The 20,000-nt window shown below is 46.0% G+C and overlaps 1 protein-coding gene across 1 annotated transcript in view; it reads left to right on the forward strand.

Annotated features, from left to right (window-relative positions):
- Window positions 1-20,000, forward strand: part of maml3 (mastermind-like transcriptional coactivator 3) — a gene marked incomplete at its 5' end in the record, with an annotated part of 100,015 nt that overhangs the window by 42,110 nt on the left and 37,905 nt on the right. Inside the window, 2 exons of the mRNA XM_079999877.1 lie at window positions 9,174-9,914; window positions 11,223-12,170. Coding sequence (XP_079856003.1) covers window positions 9,174-9,914; window positions 11,223-12,170 — 1,689 coding nt within the window. The remainder of the gene's footprint in view (window positions 1-9,173; window positions 9,915-11,222; window positions 12,171-20,000) is intronic.

Consider the following 20,000-nt stretch of genomic DNA (forward strand, 5'->3'; position numbering starts at 1 on the left):
ATATAGGTAGAAGATGTCTAACAGGAGGGACGACAAGATTAGGGAGCCTCTGTCACAATTGCTGAAGTCCGTAGCCTCGTCCACCATCTTGGGTGTGCTACAACTCTGCAGCGTCATGCGTCATTGCGTCACGTCCTGCCTCCTGCACACTCTACCCAGACCCCGCCCCCCATCTACACCAAACAGAGGCTTTCCAGTAGGCCTGAATGCATCTGACACGGACAATCTCCGGCTGTGTGCTGCATGTGTGAAAGGACGACACCAGACAATGTCCAGACCTGATTATCCAGATATTGTCTGGAGTGCATGTGTGAAAGCAGCTTTAGAAATGTCAATGAGTATAGGTATTTGCTTTCAAATGTAGTGGATGTTAAAGAAACTGAATATACTTAAGCGTGTGTAGATACTTTAATAATGTACTCAAGTACAGTGACCATGTGTGTGTACTTTGTTACTTTCCACTCCTGCAACCAAAGAGTTAAAAGTTACTCTGATTTTATTGTGTTGAAACAACTTGTTGCACTAATAAAGCACGAAAAAAAAAAAAAAAGAATAATAAATCCATTCTGGAAAAATGTTTCTACCTGAAGGTCTGTTCGTCAACATTTCCATATCTCCCAAAACACAAATGACTTACTCCTTCCACAACAGAGCGGTTTAAAAAGCAAATGACAAGCTCGGGGTAACAAAATAGCTCGGGAAATAAGAACCAACATTACTGGGAACTGATAATGGGCTTGACTGTGATGACAGCCAATGTTTCATGAGCGTAGGAGTCTTATTATTTATATTATTTTTTTCACATGGAGGATATGTCATTTTGGAGCCCCAAACTCTTGAATTGGATTATTATATAGTGGAGAGGGGGCGGATTATCATTTAATAAGGCTCCGATTTGTTTACCCTTCTCTCTCTCCTTCTCCTCCTCATCTCCTTTCTGGTTGCTGAGTTTTCCCGTTGCTGCCGGCCTAGCCCATGTTCTGTTACCGAAGAATGGAGGGAGGCGGAGGAAGGAGGGATTGGAGCGGGAGAAGGGAGTGAGGGAGAGGTAGAGAAAGAGGGGGTGGATCTGTTGATTTACTAAAGACTCAAACACGACTAGTCTCCCCTCCTACCCACCCGCTCACACTTCCTCCCTCCCTCTCCCTCTCTCTCTCTCTCTCTATCTCTCGCTCTCTCTCTCTCTCTCGCTCTCTCTCTCCCCCACCCCCTCCTGGCGTGATGGTACGGCTCCAGAAACAGGAAGGAGCTGCAGCTCTAAAAATAGAGACAAGTTGCTCAGCCAGGAACCACACACACACACACACACACACACAGTTAAACACACACACACACACACACACACACACACACACACACAGTTAAACACACAAACACACACACACACTATTTCCCCTCTCCTGTCCCCTTGTTTTTTTCTCTCACTTAGCGTTGCTTCCCTCCTCTCTCCGTTCGTACCGTCTTACTTACACTTTACCCAGCAAATGTAAACACACACACACACAAACACACACGACACACACACACACACACACACACACACACACACACACACACACACACACACACACACACACACACTCGGCCCTTGACTTGGATGGTAATTAGTTCTGTGTTCGATGCTAATGGTTTGGTAATGTGTCTGTAAACACACACTGCTCCTTGGTTCCTCTCGCTCGCCCTCACTCCCTTCTGCGCCCACACACACACACACACAGATAAACACTCACGCACTCTTACGCGCACAGACACACACACACACACACACACACACACACGCACGCTCTATGATGTTTGTTATTGAGCGGGCCGACAGAAAAGGGAGACGGTTTTGTGCGGCCGCTGGCTTTTTGTGTCAGGTCAGCAGGTTGGAAAGTGCTGATGACATGTATGTGGCCATGGTCACACAAACACAAACACACCATCACGGGCACTCGAGAAGGGGCGGCAGAGTCATAAAACACACCAGAATAGTGCTTATTTGTTTTCTGCGTAAGTGTGTTCGTCTACTTATGTTTTTGGTGATGCAACTTAATGTGTGTTGTTGTGGATGTCTTTAAGTGTGTGTGTGTTGGATGTCCGGTGACCTAGAAGTCTCAAAATAATTCCCATTACAGTTTCACGTGCCATTTATTGTACTACTGTAATAACAATTTATTTGAACAATTCCAGGTTACCCATTACATAGGGTATATTGTTCATAAAATTAAGCGATTTAACATTTAAAATGTTTCAACAATTTTAGGATTTATTGCCGCAGTACTTCCCTTACCATGATTAACACCTGAAAAGTCTCCATCATTTTCCACTTTAGGTTGTTTTAGCAACAGTGATGATCAGTAAGTATAAATTGAGTCACATTGTGGAACAGCGTCTGGTGTTTGCGTAGCGGCTCAGGATGGGCGTCTGCTGATCCGTAGGCCTGCCCACGTTGTGTGCTGGACCAACCACTGCTCCATGATGCAAATGCCGCTCACCCAACTCGGGAATGTCGCACCTAGACACCAGATGAGAAAAATTAAACTGTTACTGTTGTGGAAAAGGGAGTTCATAAATTGAGGGGCTAGGCTGAATTAGTTAATTTCCTCAGCCACCACAAATATCAGTCAAATGGACATTGATTTGCATTCTAAAGCTTCAATATGATGTTGAATGACATGTGTTTTTCACATGTACTTACCGTGTGTGTGTGTGGAGTCGACTCGTCGTGATGATCACCAGCGGTCTTTAGTTCAACTACCCATACAGAACCATTAACACTCTTGGCACAGCCTCCCGGTCTCGCTTCTTTCGGAGTAGAATAGTGCTCCATTAATTCGTCGACCCAACGCTGTGGTGCTCCTAATGGGCTTCGGATTCTAAGGTGTTTCTGCGCTGTTGGCACCCATAGAGGAAAAGGAGGGACCCCTCAGCACCAAGCCCTTGTCAAAAAGCACGTCCATGTGCCATAAAGAAGGCCATCTGGATCAAGGACTATGCAATATAGATCCATTCAATTCCAAATTTCCTGTTAGTCACCTTTAAATCACAATATGCAATACTACAAAAATAAGAGTGAGTTAAACATTGTGTGCCTGTGGATACTGTAAGCATGGGTGTGGTCAGGATACTGCGAATGGGTGGGTACTGATATATCGAAGTGTGTGTGTGTGTGTGTGTGTGTGTGTGTGTGTGTGTGTGTGTGTGTGTGTGTGTGTGTGTGTGTGTGTGTGTGTGTGTGTGTGTGTGTGTGTGTGTGTGTGTGTCTGTGCGCCTGCCAGTCTGCCGCTTGTTCACAGGAACGGACCACCCCACGCATGCACGCACATACACACACACACACACACACACACACACACACACACACACACACTGGGACCATGGCCAAATGGTTCTTTTGTTTGTCCCTTTTCCTCTTGTCAGTAGGAGTTTGCTCTGCCTGGGTCCCACAGACTCTTATTTTCTCTGCTGTGTCTCTATTATTAGTTAGGCCGTGTGATGTGATGACCATGCAACAGACAACACGGCAGACCAGGAACGCAGCCACCTCCGTCTCTGTCTCTGTCTCTACTGGTGGGAGATTAACAATTGTGTCCAAAAGGAGCAGAATGCCTGCGAGGCATTACTATTGCTATCCCGAGTATCATTATATGTTTAGTTATAATTTATTAAAACAATAGTGAGATGGTTTTCATGGGGCTTGTTAAGTGGGGAAATTATCTTCTCGCATTGTGCCCTCCCTAATTCAGTGGCTGTACTCCAGGGTGGTAATTCTCAACCTTTTGAGATCAATTTGATACGCATTATGCCAAACACCCCATTTGATAAGATTGACGCCTGAACCCCAATCTGAGAAGACTTTTATTGTTGGATATGATTAGGTCTGAAATTCCATACCTGTCTATACCATAGTTACAGAAATAACAATGAAGCTATGATGAAATCTGTATTATTGTACAGCCTGTGCTATACAATTATGACTTCTCGATCTCTTAATTCTCTAATAATGTCTGGTAAATGAAATAATGGTGAAGGTGAAACTATTGATCATTTTGCTTGGGACCCCTGGAACCTCCTGAAGGAGCTCCCGAGGACCCCCCTCATTGAGAACCGCTGCTCTAAGGGCACTTGGGACACTTGATGACACGGGCACTTGAACATGGTTTCCATACCAGATTAAAGGACAGTCGTTGCTCACACCAGGCTGCTAGACTGTCTCCTCATACTTCATCCTTCCACTCTGAAATAAACTTCAATCACTTGCTCACTAATTCTCACCGCCGTCACTTAAGTAGCCCATGGTTTCAATTGACGGGCTTATTCTTGTTATTATAGATGGCTGTCATACCACAGTTGTTACTCCAAAAGGCAGGGTTTCTCGCAGCTCTACAACGCCGCCCTTCTCGACGATAACAAACTTGGGGGGAGTGGAGGTTTACCTGGGTAACATTCCAAGATGTTGTCCGGGGATATAAATGAAAATAAAGCTGGCTGGTTTGTGCCGTTGCTTGAGGTCTGACCCGGTGTTTAACAGACGCTCAGGGATTTGGCCGGTGGGATCTCACTAAACCCAGGCCAAAAAAACAAAAAAACTAAAAAAAGCAACACACCAGAATAAGCAAATCAGGTTGTGCCCTGTCAAAAAGAGGCTTAAAGAGCCTTGTGCATACACATCCACACACACACACACACACACACACACACACAGACACACACACACACACACACACACACACACACACACACACACACACACACACACACATATAGGTGTGCGCATACACACACACCCACACACATACCTCTGCTTATTAAAGACCTGTTTGATTTAATTGATTAATTTCACAGTTTGGTGGGCCAGGAACACACATGTGTACACACACACACGTACACAATTTGTACTAGCCTAAATAAACGAATGGGAATGAAATTTGGTGGCAATTAATAGCACATTTCTGAAGGTAAAGTGTGTGTGTGTGTGTGTGTGTGTGTGTGTGTGTGTGTGTGTGTGTGTGTGTGTGTGTGTGTGTGTGTGTGTGTGTGTTCCACACTGCAGAGAGCATACCGCATTCTATAGCCAAAAAAATGATTATTAGAGTTAAGGCAACCTTGCAGCACTCCCCTGCAACTCCAAGTGTCCGTAAGTGTACCCGTCCAAATCCAAATTGCTTCTTCAGGGTGTCTGGCGCACATGATGTCCAAGTATGTCAGTGATATATTTCTCAGAACGGACTGTACAAAATGTTTTATCTTTTCTTCCTTTGACACCACCCAATATGCCCTGGCATTAAGATAAGATAATACTGTGTCAATTCAGAACTTCAGCGATTTTGTGTAGGACAGCACATGACTCCTACCCCCCTCCTACACTCATATTCGACGTGTTGAACCTGTATTTTTCTGTCTGCAAAACAAAGGCTGGCGCGAGCGAGTCCTGTGTGTTATTTGCGTCAGACGGAGCAGGGAGGAGGAGCGGTTCAGAGCAAACTGTGCAGAGGTGAATCAGACGGGAGAAGACGTTTAAGGCGGACCTGCCGCGCTGATTAAATGTAGGAGTACATTTAACCTGCGCCCGGTGTGGGCTCGCTAATAGGCTGAACTGTCTCCCGCCGGGGCTCCGCCGCGCTTTTTTTCTGGACCGCAGATTTAGAATTCGCAATCGCTCTCAGTTTAGAAAATGTTTTCAATGCGCCGACGCACGACTGAAAAGCGAATGGAGTTGAGAAATGAAAAGTCCAGCGGTCCCCACGCGCTGCAAACGCCGCGAGCCGAAGCCACCGGGCTTCGGGCGGCGTCCACGTTTGCCATCACGCAAATTTGAGAACAGATCTCGGGGTCGTGGAGTTCTCTGTGAGGTGGAAATATATTTCTTGCCGATTGGGATTGTGATATCTTAAATGTACAATCTTACCCAGAGAGGAGGAGGAGGAGTGCATCGCACAATGCAACAGAGCAGCAGGTTGCTATAACAACAGCACCTTAGTGGTTCCATCCCTCTAAACCCCCCCTCTCTCGCTCTCTCTCTCTAAATTACCTTCTCATCGTCTACTCCCTGCTGTCATTTGGCGAGCTACGTCTTTCCATCACGCTGCCTATCTCTCCACTACCTACTCTCGTCCTCTCCCTCTCTCCTCCTCATCCTTCTCTTCACGCGGCTCCTCCGCTCAAAGGGAAGAGACCATCTGCCTGAAGAATAGCTCCTCTTCTTCTTTGAGTGTCTCTCTCCCTCTCCCTCTCTCTCTCCCTCTCTCTCTCTCTCTCTCTCTTTCCTCTCTCGCTCTCTCTCGCTCTCTCTCTCTCGGCTAGTTGTCTCCCTCCCCCGCCGATCTGGGAGTAGATGGAGAGAAGCAGTCGGCAGATGTTTGTACTACGGAGCGTGCTGTGAAAACAAGCGAGCAGGCTCCCCTTTTATTCTGTTTGCTCTTTTTTACATCTCTCTCTCCTTCTCTCCATTGCTCTTTTTACTTTGCCGACAAAATGAACCCACCAGTCTGATTCAAGCTGCTTAAATCTCTCTCTCTCTCTCTCTCTCTCTCTCTCTCTCTCACTCAATTCAAATTTACTTTATTGGCATGACAAGCGTTCTTACATTGCCGAAGCATAGCAAGACATAACAATTATTATGGGTCACAACATATGGGAAAAGACGATAAGACAATAATGAAATTTGTGAATAAATGACTAAAAATAACAATATTGATAACGATAAGTGAACAGTAATCAAAATAAAGACAAGAAAATAAAGTAGAATAAAAGTAAAGAACGGTGCACATAAAAGTCTCTTTCTCTCTCTCTCTCTCTCTCTCTCTCTCTCTCTCTCTCTCTGGGTTCCTGGGGGCCCCAGCAAAATGATTAATGGTTAAACTTCAGCATTATTTCATTTGCACGACGAAGCACCGTTGGAGAGTCATTGAACTAATCTGTTGAGCCCCCCGCCCACCTCTCTGGTTTCCTTCTTTCTCTCTATGTTTCTAAAAGTTTCAAAGGTGTGTGTGTGTGTGTGTGTGTGTGTGTGTGTGTGTGTGTGTGTGTGTGTGTGTGTGTGTGTGTGTGTGTGTGTGTGTGTGGGTGCTATACTTCGCGCCACCTGGATAATTAGGGGAGTCTTTATAGGGAGGCTTCTGTCATTACCAGCATGCGTCACCAACAGTTAGGGAAAGCCTGTTGTGTGTGCTGGAACATAAAGTCTCAAGCCTGTGTGCAGAGGCTAGATCATGGCTACGTTGACAGCTTATTAGAAAGGATACACACACACACAGAATAAATGTGTGGCGGTTAGTCATGGGACGATATGAAAATCCCGATAATCATCAAAATATTCTTAAAACTCTTAAAGTGGCACTAAAACACACTGGAACGTTTTTTTTTTGTATCATAGGGCACACTTTTTTTTTTGTGCCACCCAGCAGGTAATCACAACGAGATAGAAAAAAAACATTAACAAAAAAGAATCTGCCTATCAACCTGATATCCAAGCATTCACACGGTTCAATTAGTTATGTGTTGCACAGTAAATTAATAATAATGTTTTCAGTTCACACAGACCGAGGTACAGCAAGGACAGCAGAATGAATTCAAAACAACAAAACACTTTATAAATCTTCAATCATAATTGATAAGGCCTCCCTGCATAAATGAAGGATAAAAAAATAAAAATAAAAAGTCGTCCCAAAACCTAATTGTGTGAGTCTGTCCTTATAATAAAACAAAGTCCAACTGGCGTTGTGGCGTCGAGTCAAACCAAAAAGGATTTTTTTTTTTTAGCGGATTTTGCAAACGGCAATTAAAAATGAATCAGGAAATCAATACGACTTTACGTTAGTGAACTAGACAGCTTATTTTCGATATTCACGATTATCCCAATAATGGAAACGCTAAAATTATCTTCAGTGTTTTTTTATCGCGATTTAAAAAAAAAAAAAAATCGTATATCCCCCCCACACCCTTATGGCGGTTGATATTAATAGTGTTTACCCATAAAGATCATTGCGCTCACTGTCAGTCATCAGAGTTTAAAGCCAACTTGGCACACACACACACACACACACACACACACTTGTGACCATGTGATGGATGTGCATGTGTCTGTTCATACATTTGTGGGCACGTGTGTGTGTGTGTGTGTGTGTGTGTGTGTGTGTGTGTGTGAGAGTGTGAGAGTGTCATTGTGCGTGACTGCCAGCTTGAATGGACCAGGCCCAGGGTCAGAATACAATCTGAATATATTTTGCCTCCCGTTCTATCTGAATAACAACAAGGCGAAGGAACAGAGCTCGTCTTGCTTTGCAGACATGCACATACATGTGTCTGTGGTGCCTTTTTCAGTGTGGGATGACCTGTGTTCAGATGGACCACATTGTTGTGCAGTGGGGCTAAAATTATATTTTTGTATTTTATTATTGTTCTCTCAGAGGATTCTTGTGTCAAAAAAAAAGAAAAAGAAAAAAAGGTATATCTACTAACCAAGGACCTCCTCTTGTGTCTCGAGCCAATTCATCCTTTTTTCTCCTCAGTCTACCTGCTCTCTCCTGTCGTGGACCCCTCTCCTTCCCTTGCTCGGGAGACTGTTTCTTTTTCTTTTTTTTCTCTCTCGCTCTCACCCGATCTGTCTTCCTCCGTTTTGCTCTTCCTGCTTAAGATGGTGATTACCCTTCCCGCCAGCCGCCGCGTGTTAGCACCCTGTCGTTATCTCGTCCCTGCGTTGACAGAGGCGGCGAGGGTAGGCAGGATCCCTCGGTCCCACGGTGGCAGGCAGTTCCGGCTGGCCGCCCCAAACCGTAGCACCCGAAACCCAAACTGCAAACCGGCCGGCCTTTCAGCCGACGCTTCTCTGCTCCTCCTCAGAAAAGCCTGGGTGAATCCATCCTGCTGGGGAGAGTTAAGAAGAGGGACCAGTTTCCTTGGCCCCTCATACCCCACCCCCTTTAAGTCGCTTGCCCTCTGTGTGCATGTATGAGTGATATGTCATCGAATGCACACAATATAGGATATATTCGATGCAAACTTCATGCTGGTTGAGCATAAACAAATCATTTCCAATGATTCCAGATATGTCCCATTCATCATTGCAAAAAGTAAGAATGTTCTTTAAAAGTCTGTCTTGTAGACAGAGATGACGCTGACCCGTGGCCTGAAATGTCCCATCTCGGGATCCCGCTCGAGTTAACGCCCGTTCTCTCTTCTCCCTCCAACAGCTCCAGGAGACGGTCAAAAGGAAACTGGACAGCGCACGTTCGCCCCTCAACGGCGACCAGAACGGCATCTGTGATGGGGGAAGCTACTCGCCGACCACCAAGCGGCTACGGAAGGAAGGCCCCGGCGGCCTGGACTCGCTCACCGGCTTACCCGGCAACAATGTCCCGCCCATCTCCCCGCTGCATCACCAAATGGACATCAAACCCTTACTGGGCGGCCCAAACGCTCCCTCCGGCAACAACACCGCAAATAGTAACAACAACGGCAACCACGTGTCGGGCCGGGCGAGCGACGACCTGGGCAAGAATGGCGGCAGCCACCTCTCGGACATCAAGCTCAACGGGTCGTTGGACCTGGAGGACGGCTTTGCCCTCCTCAAGGACCTGAAGCAGGAGCCGCTGGACGACGGGGGCGGGATGGAGTCTTCCGACCCCCAGTCGCTGTCCAACCAGAACAAGTTGTTTTCCGACATCAACCTCAACGACCAGGAGTGGCAGGAGCTGATCGACGAGCTGGCCAACACCGTGCCCGAAGATGACATGCACGACCTCTTCAACGAGGACTTTGAAGATAAGAAAGAGGCGGAGTTCAGCCGCCCATCGAACAATCAGACGCCGGGCCCGCAGGAGACGGCCGGCAACACCACGGCATCGAGCGGCGGGACAGCCCCCACCACGGCCCTGCCGCCCCCTCCTGGCCCTCCTCAGGGGGGCCCGCAGGTTCCTATGGGCTCGCCACAGGTCAGTGCCCATAAATGTCCTACGAGTCCAGGGATGGTCGACGTGGTCAGAATAAATAGTATAGTATATATGATAGTATAGTAATAGAGTCGCAATAGATTACTGCCAGGACGGAAATGAAATACTCATTAAATGAGAATTTTGAAAATATATATTTATTATATATTATAAAACAGAATTGATGAAAAATAGAAATGGGATGATTTGGCTGAGTACTTCCAATCTGCGATCGTGGATTCTATTAAGGCGAGGATCCGAAAGTGACATCATTGATCCACTTTTTGACAATGTCTCCATTGTTTCACGTGGTAGATTAGAGGGTGCACCTTAGAAATGTCTTTCTTTTCTGTATCTTTAAGAATATAACGTCTTTAAGAATCCAAAGATCGTGCCTTTGTCGCTAATGATTTTGTCCACACCCTGACTTATGCTCTGCAACATGGAGGCCTTCGATGAAATCAGGGTTTTAATAGGTCTAATAGGAATGACTGATATTAACCGCAGATGAAGGCAAATTATTTTCATGCATGCCACGTAATGTGATCAGATGAATCTCAACCCCGTTACACCTCTTTTTATACAGTTTGTGAGACATATTTTTAGTTTCTTTACCTTGATTTTGCTCATTACTTACTCCTTAAGATATTTGGTTTTCATTTCAGACCCCCAAGGCAGCAGTGCCATGAAAGAAAATGAGTGGTCTGATATTTGCCTTATTCAAGTGGTTTATCAGTCATATTTTTCCCGTAAAAAAATGAGTTCTCATTTTGAAAAAAGATTGACAAAAGTTCTACTAAGTTCTACAATTGTACTGCTTTTCTCCCAATCTTTTGCGAGCCATTGGCAAGCCATCCAAAGCCATAGATTTCTCACCTGGGAAAGTTAATAGAACAGGCAGATTCTATCTTGTGTCTTTTTCTTTAAGTAGAATATGCTCAGCAGGTAACGTGTCTAGCAACTACACATTATAAAAGCGTGTGAACGTATCATATCATCAGTAAAATAAATACATCCAAAAACAATTCAGATCAAATCATGAGTGAGGTATTGCCATTTTTGTGATTAGCAAAGGAATTCAAAGAATGCTGACACTTGGTTGGGCATCCTAACAGACTCTAACAGATTCTAGCAGATGGCTCTTCTGCTTCATTGGAATGTAAGGTTGAGCCATTTTGTTGGCTCATTTTTAGAAGCATTACCAACAACCTTAAAGAACAGTGCCAGACCAGTCATTTTTAAAACTGTAAATTTTTTTTTTATATACTGGAGCTGTCCGGCAACTCTGACACATGGCCTTCCTCTCTCCAGGTCCGACCATCGTCCTCAGGCCCGCAGTTTGCCACGGCTGCCAACGGAACACCTCCCCAGCAGCCCTTGCAGCAGTCTCCAGCCATTGCCATGGCGTCAGGTTCCCCACTACACAACTGTGTAGCACGCTCTCCTCAGACACCTACCCAGGCTCAGACACAAGCTGCCTCTAGGCCCGGTAATGGATTTATGATGAATCAAGGACCAGGGGTGAATCAGGCAGCCACAGGACCCAGCGGGGCTGGGGTGCCCCCTGGAGGGCCACAGGTGGGGCCTGTGACCCCTGAACTCTCCCCGGCAGAGCAGCTGAAAGCCATGGCCGCCCAGCAACGTGCCAAGCTGATGCAGCAGAAGCAACAGCAGCAACAAGCGGCTAGCTGGTCTCCAGCTGGTGCTCCAACCAGCCCCTATGGCTCAGCTCCGTTTAACCAAGACAAACCCAACAGCCCTATGATGTACCCACCGCAAGCCTTTAACACACCACAGGGCCCCCTTGTAGCCGGGATGACCCCAAACAATGGGCCCAAAGCTCCTATGAACAACTACCTCCCGCAGAGCCACAACCACATGGGCATGATGGCCCAGCAACAGCAGCAGCCAAACAGCTTAGGCCAGAACGCCCTTACTAAACAACAGCAACAAACGGCAGCCATGCTGTCATACAACAACACTAAACCGCTGAGTCACTTCAGTGGCGCAGGGGTTGATCACATGGGCCAGAGGATGACTCCACCCATGGGAGGGGCGAACCAAGTGAAGAACCCCATGATGCCTCCGTACATGGGTGGAGGGGGAAGTGCGGGACAGGGGGCCGGGCCAGGTCAGACCCAAGGACCAATCCCAGGGCAGACGGCCCACTTGAGTGAGGAGCAGAAAAGGATGTTGCTGATGAAGCAGAAGGTGTTGAACCAGAACATGCCCTACAGCGCCATGCAATCTCATGGACAGGTAAGGCATTACCGCACACTCACCGGACTCATTTTGAATAACGCTGGGTCGACCCGAGTTGTCATCTATGGCAACTTGTTTTGAGGTGCTTTATACTTTCTTCTTCGGCTCGGTTACTTATAATCTTTGACCATGAGAAGGTTGGCTTCCGCTGGTCCGTCCACTCTGTGCTCCTTTCCAAAGAATATTGATATTAGAATTCTGATATTATGGAGATTACGGAGTGCACACAGGAAGTGTTAGGTTGCTCGCCTGGGACTTGCGATGTTGCAAAGTAATGGACGCGCTCGCTTTAGTATTATGGGGCTTGAGAGACACTACAGTGCTCTGAGGATGATTTGGACATTCGTTATTTGCAATCATTTTGCAATAACTTTTTATTTTTAGTGTAGAAGGCAAATCAAAATCTTACTCGAAGCAACAGTTGATGTCGAGGGAGAGAACGAGATTACCGAGCACTGTCTGCTGTTTTATAAAATTCTTCTGGAGATGTGGGCAGGGGGAGATAAAATGGCGGTAGTTGCCCCAGCAACAAGCCAGTGCTGGGAATAGGCATAGGAAAATGGCCTGTCTAGAGTATATTGATGCATCTGCAACACCAGCAGTACTGATGCCCTCCTCCCCCACTCCCCTTCTCCCTCAGACACACGCACACGCACACACACACACGCACGCACCCACGCATGCACGCACGCACACACACACACACACACACACACACACACACACACACACACACACACACACACACACACACACACACACACACACACGCACATAAACACCAAAGCTAAACGGCTTCTTAGCTCATATCCCCAATCTGTCACAGTTGACTGATGGCTGAGATTGGAGAGCTAAGCCAAGCTCGCTGCTGTCATTACCACAAGCCTACCGCGCGCAGTTTGTTTCCCCCCGTCTGGTGGACAGCCCACCCTCTCCTGCGCCCTCTCGGCACAGCCAAGGGACACCTCACTCCCTGGGGGCTTTTTTTTTTATTTTTTATTTTTTTGGGGAGCTCTGTTGTGATATACACGAGCTGATTCGGTGTCCAGAAGGAAAACCGTCCGTCCTTATTGGTTTGGCATTTCTTCATGTTGTTGCTCATTATCTCATGGCCGGTGAATCACTGTCGGATGCGAGTGCATGCATGTGTGTGTGTGTGTGTGTGTTGGTGTTCCAGAATGTGTGCACTTGTCAAGGCCTTACCCCAAACACTTTCTCTTGCTTTTACGCTCTCTCCCTCCATCTCTCTCTCTCTCTCTCTCTCTCTCTCTCTCTACTCCTACCCCTGGTGATCCCTTGCTCCCATCCGACTCCTCATTTTCTGTTCGCCCGCTCATCCCCCTCTCTCTCTCTCTCTCACAATCTCTCTCTCTCTCTCTCTCTCTCTGTCTCCGTCCGTCTCCACTAGAGACACTCAGCACCAATAAAGGAGCAGATTTATTAAAATGGGGCCTTTGTGGCTGCTGCCTGGAGCTGTGTGTGTGTTTCTTTGTGTGCGTGCGTGCGTGCGTGCGTGCGTGCGTGCGTGCGTGCGTGCGCACGCGTGTGTGTGTGTGTGTGTTTTTGGGTGCGCTGTAGAAAAAGGAGGGAGGGAAAAGAGATTTATTTGACGGAGCGGAGTAGAATTGGCGAAAGAGAATGGGGAAAGAGCGGGGAGGAAGTGCGGACTGAAAAAAAGGACGGCATAAATGAGGAATAAGTAGAGGGAGATCTATCGGAAAGTGAGAGAGAAAGCATAATGAAAAGAAAAGTCAAGGACCTGGAAAGAGAGATGTGTAAGCAGCCTAGAATGCAGCGAGGGTGAAGGTAGGGGGGGGCGGGCGCGCAGCCTTTGAGGCCGGTTTGGGTTCTCTCTGGCCTCGACATTGTCAGTTTTGCAGCTCAGTAAAACGCAGAGAGTCCGCCCCGAATGCAAACTCATGCAGAGACAATTACGGGGGGAGAAGGAATCCAAAAGATATGTCTTAGTAGACCGGTGCTGGAATAAGCTTTACTTAGAGTATGTAGTGTCACGTTAAAAAAAGGCCTTCCATGTGTAATAGTTTCTGCACCATTTTGACGTTCAGGCAAGGCTTATAACTTAGTAGGGCTGACACCAAATAGTCAACCAAACCTTATTCGACAAGAAGTGTCTCAGTCTCCCAAGTTTTTCATTGGTGGGTTTGTCACAGGGGAAAAAATAAATCCACTCGTGAGCTGCGCCTTGTCCAAATGAAACTTAAAACCTACAGTATGTGGCGGGACCCATAACGCAAGAGGGCTTTTAATTTGAAACAAATTTTAACAAAAATAAATGTTCCCTCTCCTTGCTCGCTGTGGTTGTAATGGTTGTTATAAACAGGCAGCTCGCTTCATGCGTGCGTGCCACATGAAGCTGACTAGTTGACTAAAATATTCTGTATATTGGAAAATATTGTGTATTAAAAAAACATTGCTTATATTAAATTTTTTTGCGCATATTAAAAAAATATTTCGTGTATTAGAAAATATTGCGTATAGTAGAAAAATATTGCCTATGTTAGAAAAATATTGCATATAGGAGAAAAATATTGCGCATGTTAAAAAGATATTGTATCTTAGGAAAATATTGTGTTTGTTAGAAAAATGTGAGAAAAATATTGTGTATATTAGAAAAGTATTGTGTATTTTTGAAAAATATTGTGTATATTAGAAAAAATATTGCGTATTTTATAAAGATATTGTGTATATTTGAAAAATAGTGTATATTAGAAAAATATTGTGTATATTTGAAAAAATATTGTGGATTTTAGAAAAATATTGCTTATATTAGAAAGAAATTGCATATATTAGGAAAATATCAGGAAAAAATATTGTGTATATTAGAAACATAGTGCGTATTAGGAAAATATTGTATATATTAGAAAAATATTGCCTATATAAGAAAAATATAAGAAAAATATTGCATATATTATAAGAGCCATTGGAAACCGTTAATCACATCCTTCAATAATCAAATTGTATGTTAAAGGCCCAGACAGCAGTGGTACGCCAGACCCCGGGGGGACGACGACTAGGAAGACACAGCGATGGTGTTGCCATGTCAGCAGTTTTCCCGTGGAATTGGGGGCTACTTTTGAAGTGTTGTGATAGCAATGGTAACAATGCTGTTGGACTTTAAAAGCAGTACATATGGTTTGGCAGGGGCATATTTGAAGTTCTGATGTATTGGGCTGGTTTTGTCACAGACCCCAACCCACACACAGGGAAAACGATCTTCTGTTTGACAAATTTCAGTGCAAATGATGTCAGTATGTCATTTAAATGTGCACATAAATAAAATGTTAATAGGGCCTAATAATTTTAACCTATGTAATGTTAAACCGGTGTAATAAACAGGAGGCTTGCTTCGTGCACGCAGCGCTTGTAAATTCAATTTATATTTTAAAGGCTGGTTATTAGGTTTTGTATTTATCTGTAATGTACCCCAGTGTTATCAATGTTAGTTATAACATTCTTTGTCAGCCCGGGAACTCAAACCATTTTCTGATGCCCCAAAAACAAATGTGCGACGACTAGTCGATTAGGAAAATCTTTAGTTGGGGGGAAGCCCTATAAAATAGACAGTATGACCCACTCACTCACTTTGCTGCCATGTTTTTCATAGTTGGTGCAGTTGATGCAGATTGGAAACATCGCCTGCGCAGGACGTGCACGAGGTGGGGCGTTGTTTCCATCGTATGCAGTACCAGAGTGTACCCCCACCCACCCCCTTCCTAAGATACGATTGGGGAAAGGGTGCGTGTTCCTGGTTAAAGACACGCTTCACACAGTGACATATTATGATTAAACATTAAACATTCACGGCTCCAGGCAGGCAGCACAACCAGCATTTAGGGAAATGTTTTACAGCTGAAAGTTTGTAACGCGACGTCCAACTTCCCAGCAATTACTATGAAATATAAGCGTGAAGACTCACATATACACAGACACGGACGAGCTCTGACGATGTTAAATTAGGACGCTGACAATTTACCGTCTGGCGAATTTGAGTGGAGGGGCAGATGTCTTTTGTGGTTTGTGGGGCTCATTCATTCATTTTCATTACCCACTTATTCCTGTTAAGTGTCACGGGTGTCCCCTGAATTTGGGTCCACGTGATCGACGTATCTTTGAAACAGGGAAAAAGTCAAATGTCTTGATCTCGGTGTATTGCATCTATCCCAGCTACAAACATTATCTCAATATTTGTAATTCAGTATGTTTGCATTGTCCCCGACAGTCTGTTGCATTTGGGGGTCATTTGGGCCCATGCATCGATTTCTCGCGGTGATAACTTTTAAGGGCGGCTCCTTACGTAGCAGTGTATGTTGGCATGTTGGGACGGCATTTTTTCCAAATGTTGTCTCTCTTCTCCGTGCGTGCACATTAGCCTCTTTTTGTTTTTCCCTCGCAGGTGGTGTAAACACCTCATCTCCCCTTGTCTCCTTGCCCCCTTGTACCCTTCGTTACTCTCCCCCTCTCTCTCTTTCTCTCTCCCTCTCTGTGTAGGCTAATCCAGTTAGCAGCTGCTCAGGGAAACTTCAGCCCCGCTCCTCAAAAGCTCGTTAGTCAAGCTTTAATTGTTACTCCCTCATTTTGCATATCGCCGTGACGCTAATTTATGCCCGTCGTCGCGGCGGCAGCGGTGGATGTCTCACTAGAAGAAGCGACGAGTGGGGGAGTAAAACCGCTTGTGCGTGTCTGTGTGTGTGTGTGTGTGTGTGTGTGTGTGTGTGCGTGCACATGCGCGTGCGTGTGTGTGTGTGTGTGTGTGCGTGCGTGCGTGCGTGCGTGCGTGCGTTTTAGTGGTAGAACGCTTTTCGAGCCGGATGTTTTTTGTTGCACGGAGCTTGCGGGGGCGGGCCCTGGTTGCTGAGTGATGATTGGATAGGAGGAGATTGACAGGTGTGGCGATGAACCTCAGAGGAGGCTACATGTCTCAGCCCGATAAATTGGTGCGGCAAGATTGACACTGTGTGTGTGTGTGTGTGTGTGTGTGTGTGTGTGTGTGTGTGTGTGTGTGTGTGCGTGTGCGTGAGAGCGATCATGGCATTACAAAGCGACTGCTCTGCCAGATCTAATATCCTTATGAGTCACGACACCGGCCCACGACACACGTACACCATGGGGCTGGGTTTAAAATAATATGAATGTTATATAGATACTTTGTTCGTAAGTTATACAACCATTTTCCTCTTAGATGAAAAACCACCATCGTCACATATTAATTGAAATATTAAATTTATAAATACACTACGTATGCTGAAAAGTTTGCAGTTATTTCATAATTTCTAAAATGTCAAAATATCAATATAGAATTGTATTGTAGAATTGTAGAATTGTATGTAATCCATCTAATCAATATCAGATTTAATCTATATTAAACTGAATTGAATCGGGATCCTTTGTATTGAAATTGAGAGATCCCGTCTAATCGCCAGCCCTATTACACATGCACACACACACACACACCCTCGCGCACACACTCCTGCAAACATTTTCCCTCACTTTTCTTTCTCCCTGTCCTCCCTCTTCCTCATTACATTTCACTGCATATATGTATGAAAGTATGTATATTTATGTGACGAATAAACCTCTTGAATCTTGAAATCTTGAATCCTCCTCCACCTCGTCCACTGAACTTCCCCAAAGTCTCAAAGATGGAGGAGCCCAAGAGAGAGAGAGAGGGGGAAAGGGGGCAACACAAGGCTCTGCTCTTATTCTACTCCCCTCTTTCTGTCCTTTGCACTCTTATCTTTTTTCCCAAAGCGTCCGCAAGCCCTAGATCTCAGACGAGCTCTGAGAGAGACGGGGGGCGGCGACAAGAGGAAGTTGAGCGAGTTGGGTCGAACTTTATTGAAATACGCCGCGACGCCGGGTAGACGGAGGATGGATGTGCTCATCTGCCGTTCTGCCATTGTGCAGAGTTTAGTTCCCATCGTCTTAAGTTCTTGCCCTTGGTGAAATGGAGGAAAAGCGTTTTGTAGCAGTAGCAAGTATTCTCTTTGACGTGTCCCCATTTATTTAAGGCTCCAGAAATAAAAAATAATGATGCACGAGGAGTTGTATTGCAAGCATCAATGTAAAAACCGAACGAATCACCTTTTTGATGAGACTAACATTAGCCGGCATCATGGATTCATTGACTGCCTGGAGGGAATGTCTTGTAAATGCTCTGCAATAAATCAGAAATTATTATGATCATGTTATGTCTGCCTTGAAGTACAACACTACTGTTCCTTTTCATGTACTTTTCACCCCTACTCCCTCTCTCTCTCTCTCTCTCTCTCTCTCTCTCTCTCTCTCTCTCTCTCTCTGCCCCACCCCCAACTCCTCCATCACACGTTTACCCACAACATGCCTGAATTCCATTCCTTTTCTCACACCTCCCCCTTCTGTCTCCCTCTCTCTCTGTCCGTCTCTCTCTCTCTCTCTCTCTCTCTCTCTCTCTCTCTCTCTCTCGCTCGCTCTAACGTGGTGTAAAGAGCTGTGTGTCTTGTGTGTGTGTGTGTGTGTGTGTGTGTTAACAGGCAGAGACAGAGCGAGAGAGAGATCTGAACTGCACTCAGATCGCAGTGGAAGGCTGCTGTGCTGTTCTCCATTGGTCTCTCTCTCTCTCTCTCTCTCTCTCTCTCTCTCTCTCTCTCTCTCTGCTGCTGTGACATGACATACTGCAAATAAAGGAACCTTAAAAGTCAAGTCTCTCTCTCTCTCTCTCTCTCTCTCTAGGTTCTTGCTGTTAATATACAGCACACACACACACACACACACACACACACACACACACACAAACACACACACACAACCACAGGATAAACAGCTGTCAACACTACACTGTTCTTTTTCCACCCTTCTATCTGTTCTCCGCCTCCCATCCTCTGTTGGAATCATCTCCACCCTTTCCCTAGCACCATTCCCACCCAGCGTCTTCTCTCCCTTCCTCTCCACTCTCGTCCTCTTCTTTTTCATCGCCTATCCCTTCCTTTCCTCTCCTCTGCCCTCTTCTCCTCACCTTGGCTCTTCCCTCCTTTCCTTTCCTCCCCTCGGGTCTACTCAGCATTTCCGAACCACCCTTTTGCTCGTCTTTACTCCTCCTTCAGCTCCTTCTCCTTCTCTCCCTCATCTCTCCTCTCTCATGTATATTCCCTTCGCTTCCCTTCCTCGCCTCGCCTCTCCTCTGGCCTACTCCATTTCCCAACCACCCTTTTACTCGTCTTTACTCCTCCTCCAGCTCCTTCTCCTCCTCTCCTTAACCACTCTTCCTCCCCTGTGCTTAGTTGTTAGTGCTGAGCATCACTCCACTCCACTACGATCGATTAGCACGCGCACGTGTGTGTGTGTGTGTGTGCGTGTGTGTGTGTGTGTGTGTGTGTGTGTGTGTGTGTGTGTGTGTGTGTGTGTTAGAGATGCAACAGAAGTGTATACGTATGAGTGCGGCCATATGCCTGCATGTGTGTGGCGTCTTTTTATTTTTTGGGGATGCGTTTTGTTTGTTTGCGAGGTCTGTGTGTGTGTGTGTGTGTGTGTATGTATGTGTCTGTGTCTGTGCACTCGCTGCTTGAGCATCAGTGACAGCAGCAAGAGGGAAAATGATTTCCAGCAGACACACCCCCACCCCCCACATCTTTTACCCCCGCCAGAGCTGTTTGGTTCGCTCCGACAGTACTGGGGAAAAAACTCACTGAGACAGACCATCTTCACCCATTCGACACACCCGGAGGGAGGGAGGGAAGGAGGGAGGGAAGGAGGGAGGGGGTGTAAGTAGAGAGAAGATATCAATACTCAACCGACTCCAACCAGCAGGCTGTTACTGCAGAAGACCGGCGT

The sequence above is a fragment of the Zeus faber genome (genome assembly GCF_960531495.2).
Source record: "Zeus faber genome assembly, chromosome: 4".
NCBI classification, from domain to species: Eukaryota; Metazoa; Chordata; class Actinopteri; order Zeiformes; family Zeidae; genus Zeus; species Zeus faber.